Raw genomic sequence first — 19,192 nt, 5'->3', positions numbered from 1 at the left:
ATATACAGTCAGTGTCTTTATATACAGTCAGTGATTTATATACAGTCAGTGATCATCTTTATATACAGTCAGTGATGGTCTTTATATACAGTCAGTGATTTATATACAGTCAGTGATTTATATACAGTCAGTGATTTATATACAGTCAGTGATTTATATACAGTCAGTGATCATCTTTATATACAGTCAGTGATTTATATACAGTCAGTGATTTATATACAGTCAGTGATTTATATACAGTCAGTGATGATCTTTATATACAGTCAGTGATGATCTTTATATACAGTCAGTGATGATCTTTATATACAGTCAGTGATTTATATACAGTCAGTGATGATCTTTATATACAGTCAGTGATGATCTTTATATACAGTCAGTGATGATCTTTATATACAGTCAGTGATGATCTTTATATACAGTCAGTGATTTATATACAGTCAGTGATCATCTTTATATACAGTCAGTGATTTATATACAGTCAGTGATTTATATACAGTCAGTGATTTATATACAGTCAGTGATGGTCTTTTATTTTTTATAATTATCTTTAATGATCTTTTTCTGTTCACACTGTGGGTGTGTTCTGAGAAAAGCCCCGCCCATGTTGTCATCAGATGTAGCCCCTCCCCCTGCACATGTCCACGCCCTCTTCCTCAGGTGTGGCAGCAGCGGAGGACCGTGCTCGGACTCTCCAGTGATTGACAGCTGGATGCGGGGGACGTGTGCGTGGTGTGCGTGACTTCGTCCAACTGAGTGTCCTCGTCCCCGTGAGACCGTCTGTCTGCCGCGGGACCGTGTGCGCGCTCACGATGCCGGAGCTGATCAGTGTGACAGAGTTTGTGTCAGAGACTCAGGAGGACTACACCGCCCCCACCACCTCCAGCTTCAGTACCCGGATGGTCCACTGCAGGAACACAGTGACTGCCCTGGAGGAGGTACTACACAGAGTACTACACAGAGTACTACTACACACTGTACTACACACTGTACTACACACTGTACTACACACTGTACTACACACTGTACTACACACAGAGTACTACTACACACTGTACTACACACTGTACTACACAGAGTACTACACACAGAGTACTACTACACACTGTACTACACAGAGTACTACTACACACTGTACTACACACAGAGTACTACACACAGAGTACTACTACACACTGTACTACACAGAGTACTACACAGAGTACTACTACACACTGTACTACACAGAGTACTACACAGAGTACTACACACTGTGCTACACACTGTACTACACAGAGTACTACTACACACTGTACTACACAGAGTACTACTACACACTGTACTACACACAGAGTACTACACACAGAGTACTACTACACACTGTACTACACAGAGTACTACTACACACTGTACTACACACTGTACTACACACTGTACTACACACAGAGTACTACACACTGTACTACACAGAGTACTACACACAGAGTACTACACACAGAGTACTACTACACACTGTACTACACACTTTACTACACACAGAGTACTACACACTGTACTACACACTTTACTACACACTGTACTACACACAGAGTACTACACACAGAGTACTACACACAGAGTACTACACACTGTACTACACAGAGTACTACACACAGAGTACTACACACAGAGTACTACTACACACTGTACTACACAGAGTACTACACACAGAGTACTACACACAGAGTACTACACACTGTACTACACAGAGTACTACACACAGAGTACTACACACAGAGTACTACACACTGTACTACACAGAGTACTACACACAGAGTACTACACACAGAGTACTACACACTGTACTACACAGAGTACTACACACAGAGTACTACACACAGAGTACTACTACACACACACACACACTGGACCTGCTTGGTCCCCAGAATGAAGATAGGACAACACACTGACTGTAAACAGATTGAGGTCCCCACAGCGTCCCTGAGACCAGACTTCACACAGATGTTTGCCTGTAGTGAAAGTCCATTTTTCATTTGAGCTGCAGATAAAGAACAAGAAGTGTTTTCAGTCAGAAGAGGAACCGAGTTCACTTCCTCCTGCTCACGCTCGCTGTGTTGCAACATGCTGATGATCAGTGACTGTGTGTTAACTGCCACAGAAAGGGTCAAAGGTCAGAGCGAGTCAGCGTCGCCACACTCCAGGTTCAGAGCTCCGTCACAGAGTTTCCAGGAAAAAGTTCTTCCAGGTTTATTTTGAAAGGTTTTTTTAAACGTGACTCAGTTTCATCATGAAAACTTTAAATTCACATAAAATCAGACACATTTTTAACATTAACATCTTTTTATTTCATCAAGATCCAGAACGATCCCCTCCTGTAGTTTGTGTGTTGGCACTAAACTTGTTGCGCTGATGTTTTATGTGTCAGAGAAGAACTCAGATCTGGATCAGAGACATTTTAACACTTTCTTTAACAACACAAACACCAACAACGACACTCGACTTGACTCTTGTCCGTTAACTCAAGTTGAAAACTGTGCTTGTTAGTTTTTGTTCTGTAAATAGTAAATTGTCGAAGTTAATTAAGAGTGAACTGTGACAGTCTGGTCCTCAGAGACTGGTTCAGTCATCAGGGGTCGTCATGGAGAGGCTGAGTCTCACTGTTCGCAGGATTTCTATGAAATGGAGGGCGGGACATGACCAAGGAAAAACTCTTTACACTCTGGAACGGGTCTGAATAAAGGGGCGGGGCATTAGCCTGTGGAGGTATGGACTCTCAGAGTGCACTTCTAGTTTTCTGAGAAACAAATGAAAATGTTGAAAAAGTTCACGTTCAGCCTCAGGAGGAAGATGATCAGGGCCAACGGGAATAAAAACATCGTGTTAAAGAAAAGCCCGGATCCGCCGCTGGTCCAGATCCACATCCATTCATTCTTTACCTGTGACACATCCGTCTGCCATGTTTTGGGAAAATGCTCCTCAGGGCGATGGCGGAGTCTCCCAAGTCTGATCGAGTCCCAACACAACCCCCCCGCCCCCTCAGGAGTTAAAGCTCACCTGGGCGTCGTCTGTCTCGTCTCCACTCGTCCATCTGAAGTTTACCTCTGCAGCTGCTCAGCCTCGCACTGCAGCCTCCTGTCGACCAATCACAGCCCGAGTTTCAGATGTTCTGTCCTCGGGTCTCTGAGGTGTAATCTGATTACTTCTGTTTACTCAGTTTTTGACAAAACAAAACAAGACTTTCTCTCCTTCTTAGTTTTTATCATTCCTGTACGCTGGCGACACCGATGTCCGGAGGCTTTATGTTTTCATAGTGCCCAGCCGTCTGTCCGTCTCATTTTTGTGAACGCGATATCTCAAGAAAGTCTTGAGTAAAGTTCTTCAAACTTTGAACAAACACTCACTTGGACTCTAAGATGAACTGATTTGAATTTAGAGGTCAAAGGTCATCGTGAGCTCATATGAGTCTGGAAAAACTGTTGTACATCACACAGAGTCGAACTGTCCCATTAAGAACAGAGTGATTCAATTAATAATAATAATAATTGTTTTCATATGGTAGTTTTTCAAATAACGTTCTTCACAAAAGATAAATAGTTTAAGAACCTGCTGGGTCAGGAACTGAGACAGGAAGTGGCCTGAGTTTTCCTGGTTCTGCTTCTGGAGTAACATCTCTGTTGTCGTCCTCAGGCTCTGGACGTGGATCGATCAGTTCTCTACAAGATCAAGAAGTCGGTGAAGTCCATCAGCACATCTGGTCAGAGTGAGTCTGCCACTTCCTGTCTGAGCTACAGATCAATAAAGTTATAAAGTTCAAAGTGTGTGAAAACACTTTTTTAACAATATGAACAAACGAATGAAATGTCGCCGCAACAAAAACAAGATATTACAAATGGTTTTAGACGTTTTCATTTGAAACTGTTTAAGGATTCATAAACAACCAGCCAAGAATTTCTGTTTAAAGGAGCAATATTTAAGTTTGTGCTAATGCTGTTTATAGCTGACGTTAGCATTAGCGGTTGTTTTTTTCTTCCTTTGCTCACCAACTGTTGCATGAAGCATTAGAAGAAAAAGAAGAAAGAGAAAGCAGCTGCAGTTTTCATCTCCGACGATGTCAGACTAAATTCTTTGGACTCTAAATTACAATGTGAAACTAAAACTAACAGATCAGATGAAACTATGAACCAACGTGAAGCTTCAGACTCTCAGTGTGAGAATGTCCAATGAGTCAGATTCTTATTCTCGTCCTTCTCGTTACCTTCAGTTCCTCATCAGCCATGTAGGACAAACTGTCTCTGCAGTGATCGGTTCAGTTCTGTATGTCCCTTGGGGGCCACCATACATTCTCCTACATATTCAAACAGGGGAATGGTCAGGGGAGAAGTATTCAGGTCAAACTCTGATGAAAAATAAATTATGCTGAATCATTTCCTGTGAATCAACTAATCAGTCAATCCATAGTTTTACTTCCCGTTCACCTAAATGTGTGAAACTTTACTGACAAATAAAAGAAAGAAGAAACTCTGTGACTCGTGCTCAGAGAAGAAGAGCTGCAGATCACTGCTGCTGCGTCAGGGTGGTTGGTGGGTTTGTGTTCAAGCAAGTGGAGACTCACCTCCAAACATTCCCATCATGCCGATCTCCTGTCCCAGCATGCCGAGGGGGAGAGAGACGAGAAGAGGCTACGGAACGTTTCTGTCTTCATCTGGAACAAAGACTCCTTCTAAAATATTCACTTTAACAATTTTCAGTTGACAAACTTTTTTCTAATTCATTTAAAATATTTGATAATGAAAATATTTGCTGATTACATTTCATCTCCTCGTTCGACACATACTGAGTTTAATTCATATTCATTCATGGATTCAATCATTTCAGGATCAGAATGAACTTTATTGATAAAGTAGGAAAGATATTTTCGGTACACAATACTGAAGGTGATTCCAGAAAGGTTCAGACCAGAGGTGGCGCCAGAACATTGACGTTAAGTTACAGCTTAAGTTTGAAGTCTGCCCTCATCTGCTTTGTGTGTGTTCAGCTCATGTGGACAACGAGGAGCAGTACATCCAGTCCTTGGAGAAGTTCGGAGACAACTGTGTCCGCAAAGAGGATGCAGACGTTGGCTCCGCCTTCCTGAAGTTTGCCGTCTTCACCAAAGAGCTGAAGGAGCTCTTCAAAAACCTGGTGAGGAACTGAAACATGGACGTGAGTGGATCCGTTGAACATCCAGTGAAACGTTGGAGCGCTGACATGATTCTCTGTTCGCAGCTGCAGAACATGAACAACATCATCACGTTCCCTCTGGACAGTTTGTTGAAGGGCGACCTGAAAGGAGTGAAAGGGGTTTGTGTTGAGTTTCCTTCATCAGCCTGAACTCTTCAAACATCGCACAGTCAACCAATCCTGAGTCAATCTCAGCTGTCAATCATGAATTAAAACCAAACTGATCAGAAACACTTGAACAAACGTCAGAGAGATCAGAACGAGCTGAAACGACAGAAACATCTTTACAAACATTTATTTAACGTCTACTTTGATTTTTAGTTTGGTTCATGTCCCACCTGCTAACATGGAGGAGGTTTATCACCTATACTGCAGCCAGACACCAGGAGGAGACACTTTGGCTTCAGTTCAGAGAAGCCGTCATGTCGTCACCTTTATTTACAGTCTGTGGTTTTAACTTCTGTCTGAGACCAATCAGCAACTCAATGAACAAGGGTACATTTTCAGACTCCACCCACACGACTGTTGCTATGGTTACACCTGGCGGAGTCTTGTGTTTTGGTCTGAACAGAAACTGAGACTTTTGTAAACCGAGACGCCCACGTTCTCTTCCTGGTTCTCATCAGTCACATGACTCGACTTTAATTGAAGAATAATGTAAAATAAATCAAATGAAGCAGGACTCAGTTTCCTCTCTGACTAATCATGTGACGTCTCCTCCTGCAGGACCTGAAGAAGCCGTTCGACAAAGCCTGGAAGGATTACGAGACCAAACTGTGAGAAAACAAATCCGCTCTCAGCACATTTATCAGTTCTCACAGTCACTCTGCGGAGGAACGTCTTCTTCTCCTCGTCGCTGATGAAAACATCAGGACCAAGTTTTCATAAGAAACAAAAAAAGACCAAAGCACAAGAAAATGAAAGGATCCTGTTTTCATGAGAAAAAGTTTTTAAGATAAATCTTTCAGAATAATGGAGGAAACAAAATGAACACAGATCTTTCTGTACATTTTGACACATCTTTGACTTCTGCAGAGTGAAGCTGGAGAAGGAGAAGAGGGAGCACGCCAAGCAGCACGGGATGATTCGGACGGAGTTCAGTGGAGGAGAAATCGCAGAGGAGATGGAGAAGGAGCGACGGATGTTCCAGCTGCAGATGTGTGAGGTGAGGTCATCCAGAGATTTACACGTCTCTTGAACGAACGTCACACGACACTGGTTCCCACTTTCATCCACTCAGACAGGAGATGTTAAAGAATGAAGGAACTCTATGGAGGCCCAGAGTGGCCTAAATTCTCATCTATTTCAAAGTGGACTCTTTTTCCTCATGTGAAATGTTTGTCAGTCAAAAGAACAATAAGTTGTTATTTATTAGTATTTATTTAGTTATAATGTGGAAATGATGACTTTGTATTTCACAATAAAGTTTCTCATTGTTCTTTTTTACATCATGATGTTTATTTCTCAAGAAATCCTTTTTTTCTGCAGTATCTCCTCAAAGTGAACGAGATCAAAGTGAAGAAAGGAGCTGACTTCCTCCAGAACCTCATCAAGTATTTCCATGCTCAGTACAAGTACGTCACGGAAACACGTTCATGTAAATGTCTGAGTCTAACCGTAGATACGTTTGTGGTTCATTTAAACATATGATAATAATAATACAATTATAAAAATGGAGAAAACAAACATCCCATTGGTTAATTCCACTTCACACAATGAGATCATTTATATTTAGATACATTTAGAGAATTGTGCTTTATATCTGTTTGTTGATTTCTGCATATAATTATATTATTATTGTACGTTAAAAGTCGATCTTTATTTTGGAGCTTTAAGGGTTTTTCTTGCGTCTGTGTTCAGTTTTTTCCAGGACGGACTGAAAGCTGTGGAGAGTCTGAGGCCTTCGGTGGAGAAACTGTCGACAGACTTGACCACGGTGAGAACGAGAGACGAGATTCGAGGATATAGTGAAGAACCGGGGTTAGCTTCTGTGTCTGTGTCCCTCAGATTAAACAGAGTCAGGACGGAGAGAGGAAACAGCTGAATCAGCTCCGAGACGTCCTGAAGGCTTCGCTGCAGTCTGAGCCCAAAGAGGTGGGCTACACAACTACAACTCCCAGAGTGCACCTCGGCAAGAAACATCCAATCAATGAGCTCAAAATTATGTCTCTGAGAAACAACGTCAATATTCACGGTCATCAGAGGACGATCAGTGACTTTATATAAAGACCATCATCGTCAAGTTGTCTTTATATAAATTATATATTTAGCACCAAGACAAACTTTGCATCATAGTATGTTGTTTCTTCACACTTGTGCAAATTGAAACACCGCCTCCAGGGGGCGTTGGCAGGAGGCTAACGTTGGGTTTGTGTCTCAGGATTCTCAGGCGAAGCAGAACGTAGGTTACAGCCTCCATCAGCTGCAGGGAAACAAGGCCCACGGCACCGAGTGCTCCGGAGTCCTCTACAAGAAAAGTGAAGGGTGAGTGAACTCCATGTCCCAGAATCCCTCAGGAAAAGAACTCTGGCGTGCAGCGGAGTTCAACTGACTCCATGTGTCACTGCATGTGTATGTTCTTCATCACCTGTGTGAACTGTCCTCCTCAGGCTGAGGAAGGTGTGGCAGAAGAGGAAGTGCGCGGTGCGGAACGGTTTCCTGACCATCTGCCACGGCACGGTAAGTCGCCAGATACTCTTCTCCTATTGGTCCTCCTGCATGACAAGCTCCCGCCCATAAAACGGACATTTTAAGTTAAATCTGCGGCCTCTCCTGGTTCACCTCCCTGCTCCTCGTCTCGCAGGCCAACAGACCTCCAGCCAAACTCAACCTGCTCACCTGCCAGGTGAAGAGGAACCCTGAGGAGAAGAGAAGCTTCGACCTGTTCTCACGTACGCTGCCGACCCATCGCTCCTCACGCATCGACACACAACACGTCTTTTTGTCTCATTCTCGTCTCCTGTCCGTCTCCCCCCCTCAGACGACAGAACCTATCACTTCCAAGCCGAGGACGAAGCCGAGTGTCAGGTGTAAGTATGAGTGTTGTGGTGTTGTGTTGTGGTGTTGTGTTGTGGTGTTGTGCAGTGTGTGAAGTTGTGTTGTGTTGTGGTGTTGTGCAGTGTGTTGTGGTGTTGTGGTGTTGTGTTGTGGTGTTGTGTTGTGGTGTTGTGCAGTGTGTGAAGTTGTGTTGTGTTGTGGTGTTGTGCAGTGTGTTGTGGTGTTGTGCAGTGTGTTGTGGTGTTGTGCAGTGTGTGAAGTTGTGTTGTGGTGTTGTGTTGTTGTGCAGTGTGTGAAGTTGTGTTGTGGTGTTGTGTTGTGGTGTTGTGCAGTGTGTTGTGGTGTTGTGGTGTTGTGCAGTGTGTTGTGGTGTTGTGCAGTGTGCAGTGTGTTGTGGTGTTGTGCAGTGTGTGAAGTTGTGTTGTGGTGTTGTGTTGTGGTGTTGTGTTGTTGTGCAGTGTGTTGTGTTGTGGTGTTGTGCAGTGTGTTGTGTTGTTGTGCAGTGTGTGAAGTTGTGTTGTGGTGTTGTGCAGTGTGTTGTGTTGTGCAGTGTGTTGTGCAGTGTGTTGTGGTGTTGTGCAGTGTGTGAAGTTGTGTTGTGGTGTTGTGTAGCTGGGTGTCGGTGCTGCAGAACAGTAAAGAGGAGGCGCTGAATCAGGCGTTTAAAGGAAACCAGGACGAAGGAGAGAACAACATCGTGCAGGAACTGACCAAGTCCATCGTAGTAGAGGTGAAGAGGATGAGTGGCAACGACGGCTGCTGCGACTGTGGAGCCTCCGGTCTGTTGATACTATTACTGCTAATACTAACACTACTGCTAATACTATACTATATTACTAATATTACTAATACTTCTACTGCTACTAATACTATTAATGTAGTGTGTGTGTGTTGGTCTCTGGATGTCCCTCAGGTCCCACCTGGTTGTCCACTAACCTGGGAGTGGTGATCTGTATCGAGTGTTCGGGGATCCACAGGGAGATGGGCGTCCACTACTCCAGGATCCAGAGTCTGGATCTGGATGTCCTGGGAACCTCGGAGCTGCTGGTGAGTCCACGTCACTGTCGTGATCATCGTCACATCGCTTCCTTTTATTATGTGACAGTTTGATTCCTTTAGTGTGTGTGTGTGTGTGTGTGTGTGTGGATCATCGCTGATGAACCCATGTTGTGTTTTAGTTGGCGAAGAACGTGGGAAATGCCAGTTTCAATGAGATAATGGAGGCAGATTTGTCGGAGCAGGGCGTAACCAAACCTGATCCGAGCAGCGACATGTGAGTGATGGGCGGATTTTCTTAGAATGATCAGAAAGGAAGGAAATCAAACACCGGTTAAAGGTGACACGCTAACTCCGCCTCTCTCTGTGGTCGGCCGGTTTCCAGGCAGAAGAGGAAGGACTACATCACGGCCAAGTACACAGAGAAACGCTTCGCTCTGCGGTTTTGTGCCGACACTGAGTCCAGACTGCAGGCTTTATACGAGGCCGTCAGGAACAGAGACATCCTGTCACTGATCCAGGTCTACGCCGAGGGGGTAGACCTGATGGACGCCATCCCGCAGCCCAACGAACATGTACGACTACAGTGATGGTATCGAACGGTCGACACACGGTCACACTGTGCTTTGCCCTGAAGGTCTGCTTGTTCTTTGTAGGAACCTGGAGAGACTGTGCTCCATCTGGCGGTCCGAATGGTCGACAGGAACTCCCTCCACATCGTGGACTTCCTCGCTCAGAACAGGTAACTGCTGCACCACGACACAGGTGGGCGGCGTCCTGAGAGAACGCTGAAGTTGATCTGGTTCAACATTTTACATTCATTTGTTTTTTGTTAGTCTTCACTCGCTGGTGACAGTCAGAGGCGTTAGTTCTCAGGTTGTCTCTTGTGAACACGATATCTCAGGAAGGGGATTTCTTTAAACTGTATGAAAACAGTCAGTTCCACCTGCAGATGAACTGATTCAAGTTTGGTGGTCAGAGGTCAGAGGTCACGGTGAATGAAATATGTCACAACACCTGGAGGAACTGAACCTGCTCTGGTTGGAGGAGACGTAAAACCACATGATTTAGTTTTAGTCTTTAAGTTTGTGAACGCTGTCTACAAACCAGTCAGAGTCAAGAATAGGTAGACGACGCCCACGTAGGTGATGACGACAGGACGTTCGTATGTCAGACAAAATTCTTTAGTCCCCAAAGTACAACGTGAAACCAAAACAGTTTAAATGAAACTATGATCAAACACTTGAAGCTTCAGACTCTCAGGAGAGAAAATCATTTTCTTTTGCTTCTGCTTTTGCTCATATTTTCTCAAAATGGCGGAGAATTTCCTGCATTGGCACCTCCCACAGGTCCTGACAACACCAGACGTGTTTTTGGCGGAAATGTTCGGATCGAGATTAAATCTAAAGAAAATGTGAATTTATCCTTTAGTCTATCGACGGATGAGTCTGAAGCCAGAAGTAAGGACCGCTGAGTCCCTGCGCCCTCTGCTGGTCAGATGTCAGATTGCTTCATAATGTCAGATTATGTAACTTTCTGTCCCTGTGTGTGTTTCAGTGGGAACCTGGACAAGCAGACGGCCGGAGGAAGCACGGCGCTGCATTACTGCTGCCTGACCGACAACCGAGAGTGTCTCAAACTGCTGCTGAGAGGAAAAGCCTCTGTGTCCATCAGTAAGATGACGAACTGTCATACGTAGAGTCGGTCTGTGTTCAGCTAACGTCCCACACGAGTCCAAGACGTTCCAGAAACAATCATGTAGCTTCTTATTTAGTTGCTTGAATCAGGTTTGAACTGACACTTAATCGAGCGACGCCGCTAAAGTTTAGCTTCGTTTCTAAACTGTTGTTAATTTATCTCGACAGCAAACGAAGCAGGAGAGACTCCGCTGGACATTTGCAAACGTCTCCGACACACTCAGTGTGAAGAACTGGTGAGAAGACAACATTTGCGGTTGTATCGTCTCGTTGCGTCTAACCTCAGTTGTAAAAAATCTTCTCCACATATTAATTCTGAGTGATGTCTCGTCCTCAGCTGACTCAGGCTCAGACTGGAAAGTTTAACGTTCACGTTCATGTCGAGTACGAGTGGCGTCTCCAGAACGAGGACCTGGATGAGAGCGAGGACGAGATGGAGGACAAGGTAAACTGGTTTTATCTGGTGAAGTCAGACAACATGTGGAAATGTTCGGGTTGTATAACGGGCCCTTTTCTGCGCAGCCCATACCGAACCGCCGTGAGGAGCGTCCAGTCAGCTGCTTCGTGCCGGGCAGTGCCTCCATGCAGCCCAACCTGGCGGCGTTGGCCCGGGACGCTGCCTGCCTGGTGCGGGACAAACACAGGCCTCAGATTCCCAGCACCATAATCAGCAATGAGACGTACGGCACCATGCTGGACCTGCTGCCGGCAGGACCCACGCCACCGCTCCCTCCCAGAGCCCCCCAGAGAGGTCAGAGGGCGGGGTCAGTTTGGGGCCTGTCCATCTGTACATGACTCTTTTTAATTTCCTCTATTTCAGCGTTGTTTAGATATATTTACGAGAGTCTTTAAATGTGTTTTGGATCGATCAGTTACAGCTTTGATCGTCTATCGATCAGCTGCAACAAAAACAACAAACAGTAAACTTGTGTGTCTGCAGGATTGGGTCACAGTAAACCTGCCGCCATGGAAACCGTTGGAAGGCAAAGGTCGTCGTCTGACCCCCCGAATCCCCAGGCCCCTGAGAGGAACTCCTCCATGTACGGTGGGTGAAGCATCATCATGTTTGTTTGTTGTCTTTCTGTCTTTGTTTTTTATTTTCATTTCTTTGTGATTGTTTTGTGATTCGATGATTTTCTGGAACATCAGCTAAACTTACATTTGGTTGAAACTTGAAGGATGACGTTTCCTGGTTTAACCCCCCCCACCCCCTCTTCCCCCAGTGCTGCCAGCAGCTCCTCCCCCTCCTCCCCCTCCTCCAGGAAGCAGGAAGTCCAGTCTGTTTGAAATGAGGCCTGTCTCAGCCAGGAACACCCCCCTCCCTCCGCTGCCTCCTCCACCAGCATTGGGACCCCCCCCCCCCTCCTCCAGTCCCATCAACACCCTCCATACCTTCACCCCCCCTCTACAAAGCTCCACCTCTACCCCCTCCTGTCCCCAGCCACCAAACCAGCAAAGCACCAGGACCCAAGTCTCCTGGATCCCCCAAATCACCCACCGGGTGCGTATCAGTCTACAGTGTTCTGTTACATCTGATACATGTGTTACATGTGTTACATGTGTTACATCTGTTACATCTGTTACATGTGTTACATGTGTTACATCTGTTACATGTGTTACATGTGTTACATCTGTTACATCTGTTACACGTGTTACATCTGTTACATGTGGTACATGTGTTACATCTGTTACATCTGTTACACGTGTTACACGTGTTACACGTGTTACATGTGTTACATCTGTTACATCTGTTACATGCATTACATCCCAGAGTTTTATCACTCAGTTCTATTTTGAATGATTTCAGATCAGTGAAAAAGCCTCCTCAAAGACCACCTGTCAGGACCAGATCTGTGAACAGACAAGGTACACAGACACACACAGACACACACAGACAGACACGCACACACACACCAGCTAACATCGTTTTTGTCTCTCTGTAGGTTCTCAGTCCAGATCTCCTCAGAGTCCGGCTCCTCCAACACCTCAACCCAGAACCGCCTTTTCTGTAAGTCCTCACACAACAGCAGCAACAACAGGCCCTCACAAAGTGACTCTCCACTGTTGTGTGGTGCACACTCTCCTTAAAGGGACGTTTAAACAACGTCTGGTTGGTTCAGTTGATCTCTAACTCAGCCAGTGCGTCTCAGTCTCTGTGTCCAGATGCTCCAACAGTGTGGGTCCTCAGAATCAGTGTGTCCTCAGAGACAGTGTGGGTCCTCAGAATCAGTGTGTGGCAAACTAAAGCTCCTTTAGAGGCCACATCATGGGATTCTAACGTTTCTCATCAAGAGGCTTCTTCACTTCCACACGTCTTGTTACCTGAGTTAATTTAACGAGTTGATAACCAGCGTCATGTGACCACTTAGCCTGTGATTGTTAGGTTAGGTTCAGCTGGATAACTGACAGATATCCTGGATATGTTGAACTCATAGAACACACCCCTGACTATGAGCCTCTGTTTCAGTCACAGCAGTTAAATAGACATTGTATTTTATTGACTGTGTGTGTCTCTCTCTCTGTCTCTCTCTCTCTGTCTCTGTCTCTGTCTCTGTGTCTCTGTGTTGTGTAGAAGCAGAAGCCTCAGAGAGTGAAGGCCATCTACAACTGTTCAGCTGATCATCCAGACGAGCTGACGTTCAGTGAGGGGGATGTGATCGTGGTGGAGGGGGAGGAGGACAGTGAGTGGTGGGTGAGTCAGCGCTGGGAGTTTGTTTGTTATGATGTCGATTAAAATACACTGAGCGCTGGGTTTGTTTGATGTTTGTTGGAACTGGAGAGAATCTCCTCTGTTTCAGATCGGTCACGTTGAAGGAGAGCCGACCAGACGGGGAGTGTTTCCTGTCACCTTCGTTCACTTCATCACAGAGTGACGTCGACACAACTTCCTGTTTTTTGACAAACACTCTGATGTGTCGTCCTCTAATCGATGAGGAAGCTGCAGACAAAAAAATCTGAATTAACTTCCCCTCATACATTTAAAACACAATGATGGACGTAGTTGTTTGTAGTTTTTTGTCGTCTTGTTTTTTTACAGCTTGCAGAAACAATTCAGAAGAATCTGTCCAAAAGAATTTAGTGGAAAATGTTTCAAATGATGCTGCGAAGTTTTACATTCATTTAAGTATTTATTCCATAGACGGTAAATAAAGATTGATCGCCCCCTGGTGGCTGGCTGCAGTGTAGGTCATAACCTGACTCATTGTACTGAGTGTTTGATTTTTATTTACAGTAGAAACACAACATGAACCATTTAAAAATCTACACTGGCCAAAAGTATGCGGACAGAGGAGATCTATAATCGTAATATATGTGTCTCTCTCATATGGAGATGTCCACTCCCCAGTTTATTGTCAGGACACTTCAAGCCAGGAAATATTCTGATCCTGTCTGTTTTCTGTTTCTGATGTTTCCATGATTATTAGAGAAACTCTGTATTACCTGATCGACCACTTTGATTTTATTCATCCTCTTTTTAAACCATTTCATTAAAAGCTTTCAACTCTGATTTGTTTTTTGTTGCTCTTGTAAAAATCGTCTTTACCTCTACCAGGATACCAACTCTACTTTTTCGGATTCTATTTCTCAATTTCTTCCCCTCATCTTTTGATTTGTTCTCCATGCATCTCTTGTTCTCAAGTGTTCAGATGTCTTCTGCACACGATATAAGACAGAACCAGAACGAGGGTTTATTCAGTTGCAGATACATGGAGTCATTGAATTAGATTTTTTATTTAAGTACACGGTGAATCTCTTGTTTTTGCACATTTCCTGGACTTCTAAGATGTAAACACTTACTCATGTTTTGAATATTCAGCTGTAAGTTTCTGAGGATTCTTATGAGCACGATATCTCAGCAACACCTGGAGACAATTTGGTGGAAACATCCAGATGAACTGATCAGGTCCGGGTCATGTGACCTTATGAACGTGTTATATAAATGCCTCAAGATCATCTCTACAAATTTGGTGCAAACATTCACTTGGACGCACTGATTCGAGTTTTCTGCTCAAAGGTCAAAGGTCACCGACCAGAACAGATCTCCAGTGGGGAAGGATGTTGTGTCAGAGAGGAACTAAGTGGATCTGGATTCTCCTTCTTTAACATGGTCACTGGTTTCTCAGAAAATAATTCATGATCTTGATGAAAATAACCGCACTGACACTTAAGAGCTGATCCAAATAAATACTTAGTGAATTTAAATGTGTTTTCATGAGGAGACTGTTGCTGAAGGTGTGGAACGTTTTCAATCACTAAACAATAATAGGAACGATGACTGTAAAGATTTATCTTAATTCAGTGTTTTATATTAATTTGCATTTTTTATTTATTTCCTTTCTGGACGCAGGAACTTATTTCATCTCAGACCAGAGAGGAACCAGAGTTTTAAGTAGTGAGACTACACGGACAGATTTACAGCACGGACCGGAACTGTTTGTTGTGTCGGCGCGTAGGTGTTGAAGCAATGAAGTATTAACGAAGTATCGACGGAGTATCGACGGAGTATCGACGGAGTATTAACGAAGTATCGACGGAGTATTGATCGGTTTGTTGGATTATTTGTCGGCTTTGTTAAAAACATGGCGACAAAACGAAAAAGTGACTTCAACGTTCCTGCGGAGGAAAGTGATCAGCTGCTCATCCGCCCGCTGTGAGTCTGACTTCATCTATAGTCTGAGTCTAACTCCATCTATAGTCTAACTTCATCTATAGTCTGAGTCTAACTCCATCTATAGTCTAACTTCATCTATAGTCTGAGTCTGACTTCATCTATAGTCTGAGTCTAACTTCATCTATAGTCTAACTTCATCTATAGTCTGAGTCTGACTTCATCTATAGTCTGAGTCTAACTTCATCTATAGTCTAACTCCATCTATAGTCTGACTTCATCTATAGTCTGAGTCTAACTTCATCTATAGTCTGACTTCATCTATAGTCTAACTTCATCTATAGTCTGAGTCTAACTTCATCAATAGTCTGAGTCTAACTCCATCTATAGTCTGACTTCATCTATAGTCTAACTTCATCTATAATCTGAGTCTGACTTCATCTATAGTCTGACTTCATCTATAGTCTAACTTCATCTATAGTCTGAGTCTAACTTCATCAATAGTCTGAGTCTAACTTCATCTATAGTCTGAGTCTGACTTCATCTATAGTCTAACTCCATCTATAGTCTGAGTCTGACTTCATCTATAGTCTGAGTCTAACTTCATCTATAGTCTGAGTCTGACTTCATCTATAGTCTGAGTCTAACTTCATCTATAGTCTGAGTCTAACTTCATCTATAGTCTGAGTCTAACTTCATCTATAGTCTGAGTCTGACTTCATCTATAGTCTAACTCCATCTATAGTCTGAGTCTAACTTCATCAATAGTCTGAGTCTAACTTCATCAATAGTCTGAGTCTGACTTCATCTATAGTCTGAGTCTAACTTCATCTATAGTCTGAGTCTAACTTCATCTATAGTCTGAGTCTGACTTCATCTATAGTCTGAGTCTAACTTCATCTATAGTCTGAGTCTAACTTCATCTATAGTCTGACTTCATCTATAGTCTGAGTCTGACTCCATCTATAGTCTAACTTCATCTATAGTCTGAGTCTAACTTCATCTATAGTCTGAGTCTGACTTCATCTATAGTCTAACTCCATCTATAGTCTGACTTCATCCAGGTGTTGACTCATGAAGATATACACGTGTATTTATATATTTTGAGTTTATTACTTCATATATATACATGAATTGATACGTTGCCGTCATAACTTGAATTTTATTTGGACAGAAACATGATTTCTGTGTGTTTGTGTCCAGAGGAGCTGGACAGGAAGTGGGACGGTCCTGCATCATCCTGGAGTTCAAGGGACGAAAGATCATGGTAACGTTGTCATCACGTCCTCTGTAGGTTAGTGTGCACGGTGCCCTGAGGGTGCTAACGTGTGTGTGTGTGTGTGTGTGTGTGTGTGTTATGCTGTAGCTGGACTGTGGGATCCATCCGGGCCTGGAGGGAATGGACGCTCTTCCGTACATCGACCTGATTGATCCGGCTGAGATCGACCTGCTGCTCATCAGCCAGTGAGTTCACAGACTCTCATTCATCACCACACACAGACCTCAGGTTGGATCTCCGGCGGTTCCTTCATGACTTCAGTTTACGTCCTCTTCCTGTATCTCCAGCTTTCACCTGGACCACTGTGGCGCCCTCCCCTGGTTCCTGCAGAAGACGAGCTTTAAAGGACGAACCTTCATGACTCACGCCACAAAGGCCATTTACCGCTGGCTGCTGTCCGACTACGTCAAAGTCAGGTAGGAGTTTGAGTTTCCATCATAATCACACACAACAAAACTCACTCATCAGTTCCACGTGCATCAAATATTCAAATCTACGCTTTGTAAAGTGCCAGTGATCAATATTACTACTGTGTGTGTGTGTGTGTGTGTATTAATTAATGACCGTGTGCATGTGTGTGTGTGTATTAATAAATGACCGTGTGTGTGTGTGTGTGTGTGTATTAATTAATGACTGTGTGTGTGTGTGTGTGTGTTAATTAATGACTGTGTGTGTGTGTGTGTATTAATTAATGACTGTGTGTGTGTGTGTGTATTAATTAATGACTGTGTGTGTGTGTGTGTGTGTGTGTGTGTGTGTGTATTAATTAATGACCGTGTGTGTGTGTGTGTGTATTAATTAATGACCGTGTGCATGTGTGTGTGTGTGTGTGTGTGTATTAATTAATGACCGTGTGCATGTGTGTGTGTGCAGTAACATCTCGGCAGACGACATGCTGTACACTGAGACGGACCTGGAGGAGAGCATGGAGAAGATCGAGACCATCAACTTCCATGAGGTGAAGGAAGTGGCCGGCATCAAGTTCTGGTGTTACCACGCCGGACACGTCCTCGGAGCCGCCATGTTCATGATTGAGATCGCCGGCGTCAAGGTAACGTGTGCTGGTCGCTGGAGGAAGTTACACAACTCAAACATGACATCAGACATGATGAAACAGGTTTCTCTCTCTCTCTCTCTCTCTCTCTCTCTCTCTCTCTCTCTCTCTCTCTCTCTCTCTCTCTCTCTCTCTCTCTCTCTGTGTGTGTGTGTGTGTGTGTGTGTGTGTGTGTGTGTGTGTGTGTGTGTGTGTGTGTGTGTGTGTGTGTGTGTGTGTGTGTGTGTGTGTGTGTGTGTGTGTGCAGTTGTTGTACACAGGAGATTTCTCCCGTCAGGAGGACAGACATCTGATGGCAGCAGAGATCCCCAGCGTCAAACCAGACATCCTCATCACTGTGAGCGAAGCTGAACAATAAAGTTTTAACTTTTATTAAACACAGCAGGAAAAGTGACACGGACATCATTGTGTGTGTGTGTGTGTGTGTGTGTGTGTCAGGAGTCGACCTATGGGACTCACATCCATGAGAAGCGTGAGGAGCGAGAGGCTCGTTTCTGTAACACCGTCCACGACATCGTGAACAGGGAGGGTCGATGTCTGATCCCAGTCTTCGCGCTGGGACGAGCTCAGGAGCTGCTGCTAATTTTGGGTGAGACGACAAGTTTCCCCGTTCTTCTTCTCTGGTGGCAGGTAGCAGGTCGTATGTGCATTACCGCCACCTTCTGGCACCATTTAAAAATGAGGGAAAGACAACAGTTACAATATTAGATATTTTTAGTTTTTATAATCATGACACCCACAGCTTTATGAGGTGAATTAATGCTGTGTTAATTAAGCTCTGGCCACTAGAGGGCAGAAGTTTACCACATGAGACTGAATGTGCCACAGAAGTGAAACTGAGAATCTGAAACACCTGAGAAACGACATCTTTCATAGAATTTTGACAGTTTTCCACGATGGGAACACTAAACCTGGTTTTCTGTCTCTTTGCATTTTTAAAATCTTGCCGAACCAGACGAGTACTGGCAGAACCATCCAGAGCTGCATGACATCCCCATCTACTACGCCTCCTCTCTGGCCAGGAAGTGCATGGCCGTGTACCAGACTTACATCAACGCCATGAATGACAAGATCCGAAAGGCTATCAACATCAACAACCCCTTCGTCTTCAGACACATTAGCAACCTGAAGGTGAGTCTGCGAGGTCGCCATCCTGTCGCTGCACAAGATATGTTGTTGTTGTTTGAATGTCTCACGTGTCCCCGTTTGTCTGCGCCTCAGAGCATGGATCACTTTGATGACATCGGCCCCAGCGTGGTGATGGCGTCTCCTGGTATGATGCAGAGCGGTCTGTCCAGAGAGCTGTTTGAGAGCTGGTGCACTGACAAGAGGAACGGAGTCATCATCGCTGGATACTGTGTGGA

The 19,192-nt window shown here is 44.3% G+C and overlaps 2 protein-coding genes and 1 long non-coding RNA gene across 3 annotated transcripts in view; 2 read left to right on the top strand and 1 right to left on the bottom strand.

Moving 5' to 3' along the window:
- The first annotated feature begins 633 nt into the window (after positions 1–633).
- Positions 634–14,394, top strand: asap2b (ArfGAP with SH3 domain, ankyrin repeat and PH domain 2b). The gene is given in 29 exon segments (XM_069515491.1): positions 634–935; positions 3,664–3,736; positions 5,012–5,157; positions 5,242–5,316; positions 5,923–5,972; positions 6,232–6,361; positions 6,685–6,770; positions 7,057–7,132; positions 7,204–7,290; positions 7,577–7,680; positions 7,806–7,875; positions 8,000–8,087; positions 8,177–8,225; positions 8,806–8,972; positions 9,107–9,240; positions 9,372–9,466; positions 9,575–9,764; positions 9,846–9,931; positions 10,747–10,862; positions 11,055–11,122; positions 11,224–11,331; positions 11,409–11,637; positions 11,827–11,931; positions 12,110–12,237; positions 12,239–12,387; positions 12,694–12,752; positions 12,830–12,894; positions 13,459–13,578; positions 13,685–14,394. Coding segments are annotated over 29 exon segments (3,054 nt in total). The 5' UTR covers positions 634–809; the 3' UTR covers positions 13,760–14,394.
- Positions 2,298–4,394, bottom strand: LOC138405649 (uncharacterized). Its single transcript, XR_011239446.1, has 3 exons — positions 4,232–4,394; positions 3,580–3,761; positions 2,298–3,108 (listed from the first exon to the last, which is right to left on the bottom strand). It is a non-coding gene; the product is annotated as an uncharacterized lncRNA (long non-coding RNA).
- A 901-nt stretch (positions 14,395–15,295) lies between the features above and the next one.
- The window catches only part of cpsf3 (cleavage and polyadenylation specific factor 3), a 7,709-nt gene continuing 3,812 nt past the window's right edge, over positions 15,296–19,192 (top strand). Inside the window, exons 1-9 of the mRNA XM_069514528.1 lie at positions 15,296–15,537; positions 16,699–16,762; positions 16,862–16,959; positions 17,062–17,190; positions 17,648–17,825; positions 18,076–18,165; positions 18,267–18,417; positions 18,784–18,959; positions 19,050–19,192. The exon at positions 19,050–19,192 is cut by the window's right edge and continues 16 nt beyond it. Of these exons, the coding sequence (XP_069370629.1) occupies positions 15,467–15,537; positions 16,699–16,762; positions 16,862–16,959; positions 17,062–17,190; positions 17,648–17,825; positions 18,076–18,165; positions 18,267–18,417; positions 18,784–18,959; positions 19,050–19,192 (1,100 nt within the window). The 5' untranslated portion in view covers positions 15,296–15,466. The remainder of the gene's footprint in view (positions 15,538–16,698; positions 16,763–16,861; positions 16,960–17,061; positions 17,191–17,647; positions 17,826–18,075; positions 18,166–18,266; positions 18,418–18,783; positions 18,960–19,049) is intronic.

Source organism: Paralichthys olivaceus, chromosome 19 (assembly GCF_024713975.1).
Source record: "Paralichthys olivaceus isolate ysfri-2021 chromosome 19, ASM2471397v2, whole genome shotgun sequence".
Taxonomy (NCBI): domain Eukaryota; kingdom Metazoa; phylum Chordata; class Actinopteri; order Pleuronectiformes; family Paralichthyidae; genus Paralichthys; species Paralichthys olivaceus.
Note: the sequence above shows the minus strand (reverse complement) of the source record. Positions and strands in the feature narration are given on the sequence as shown.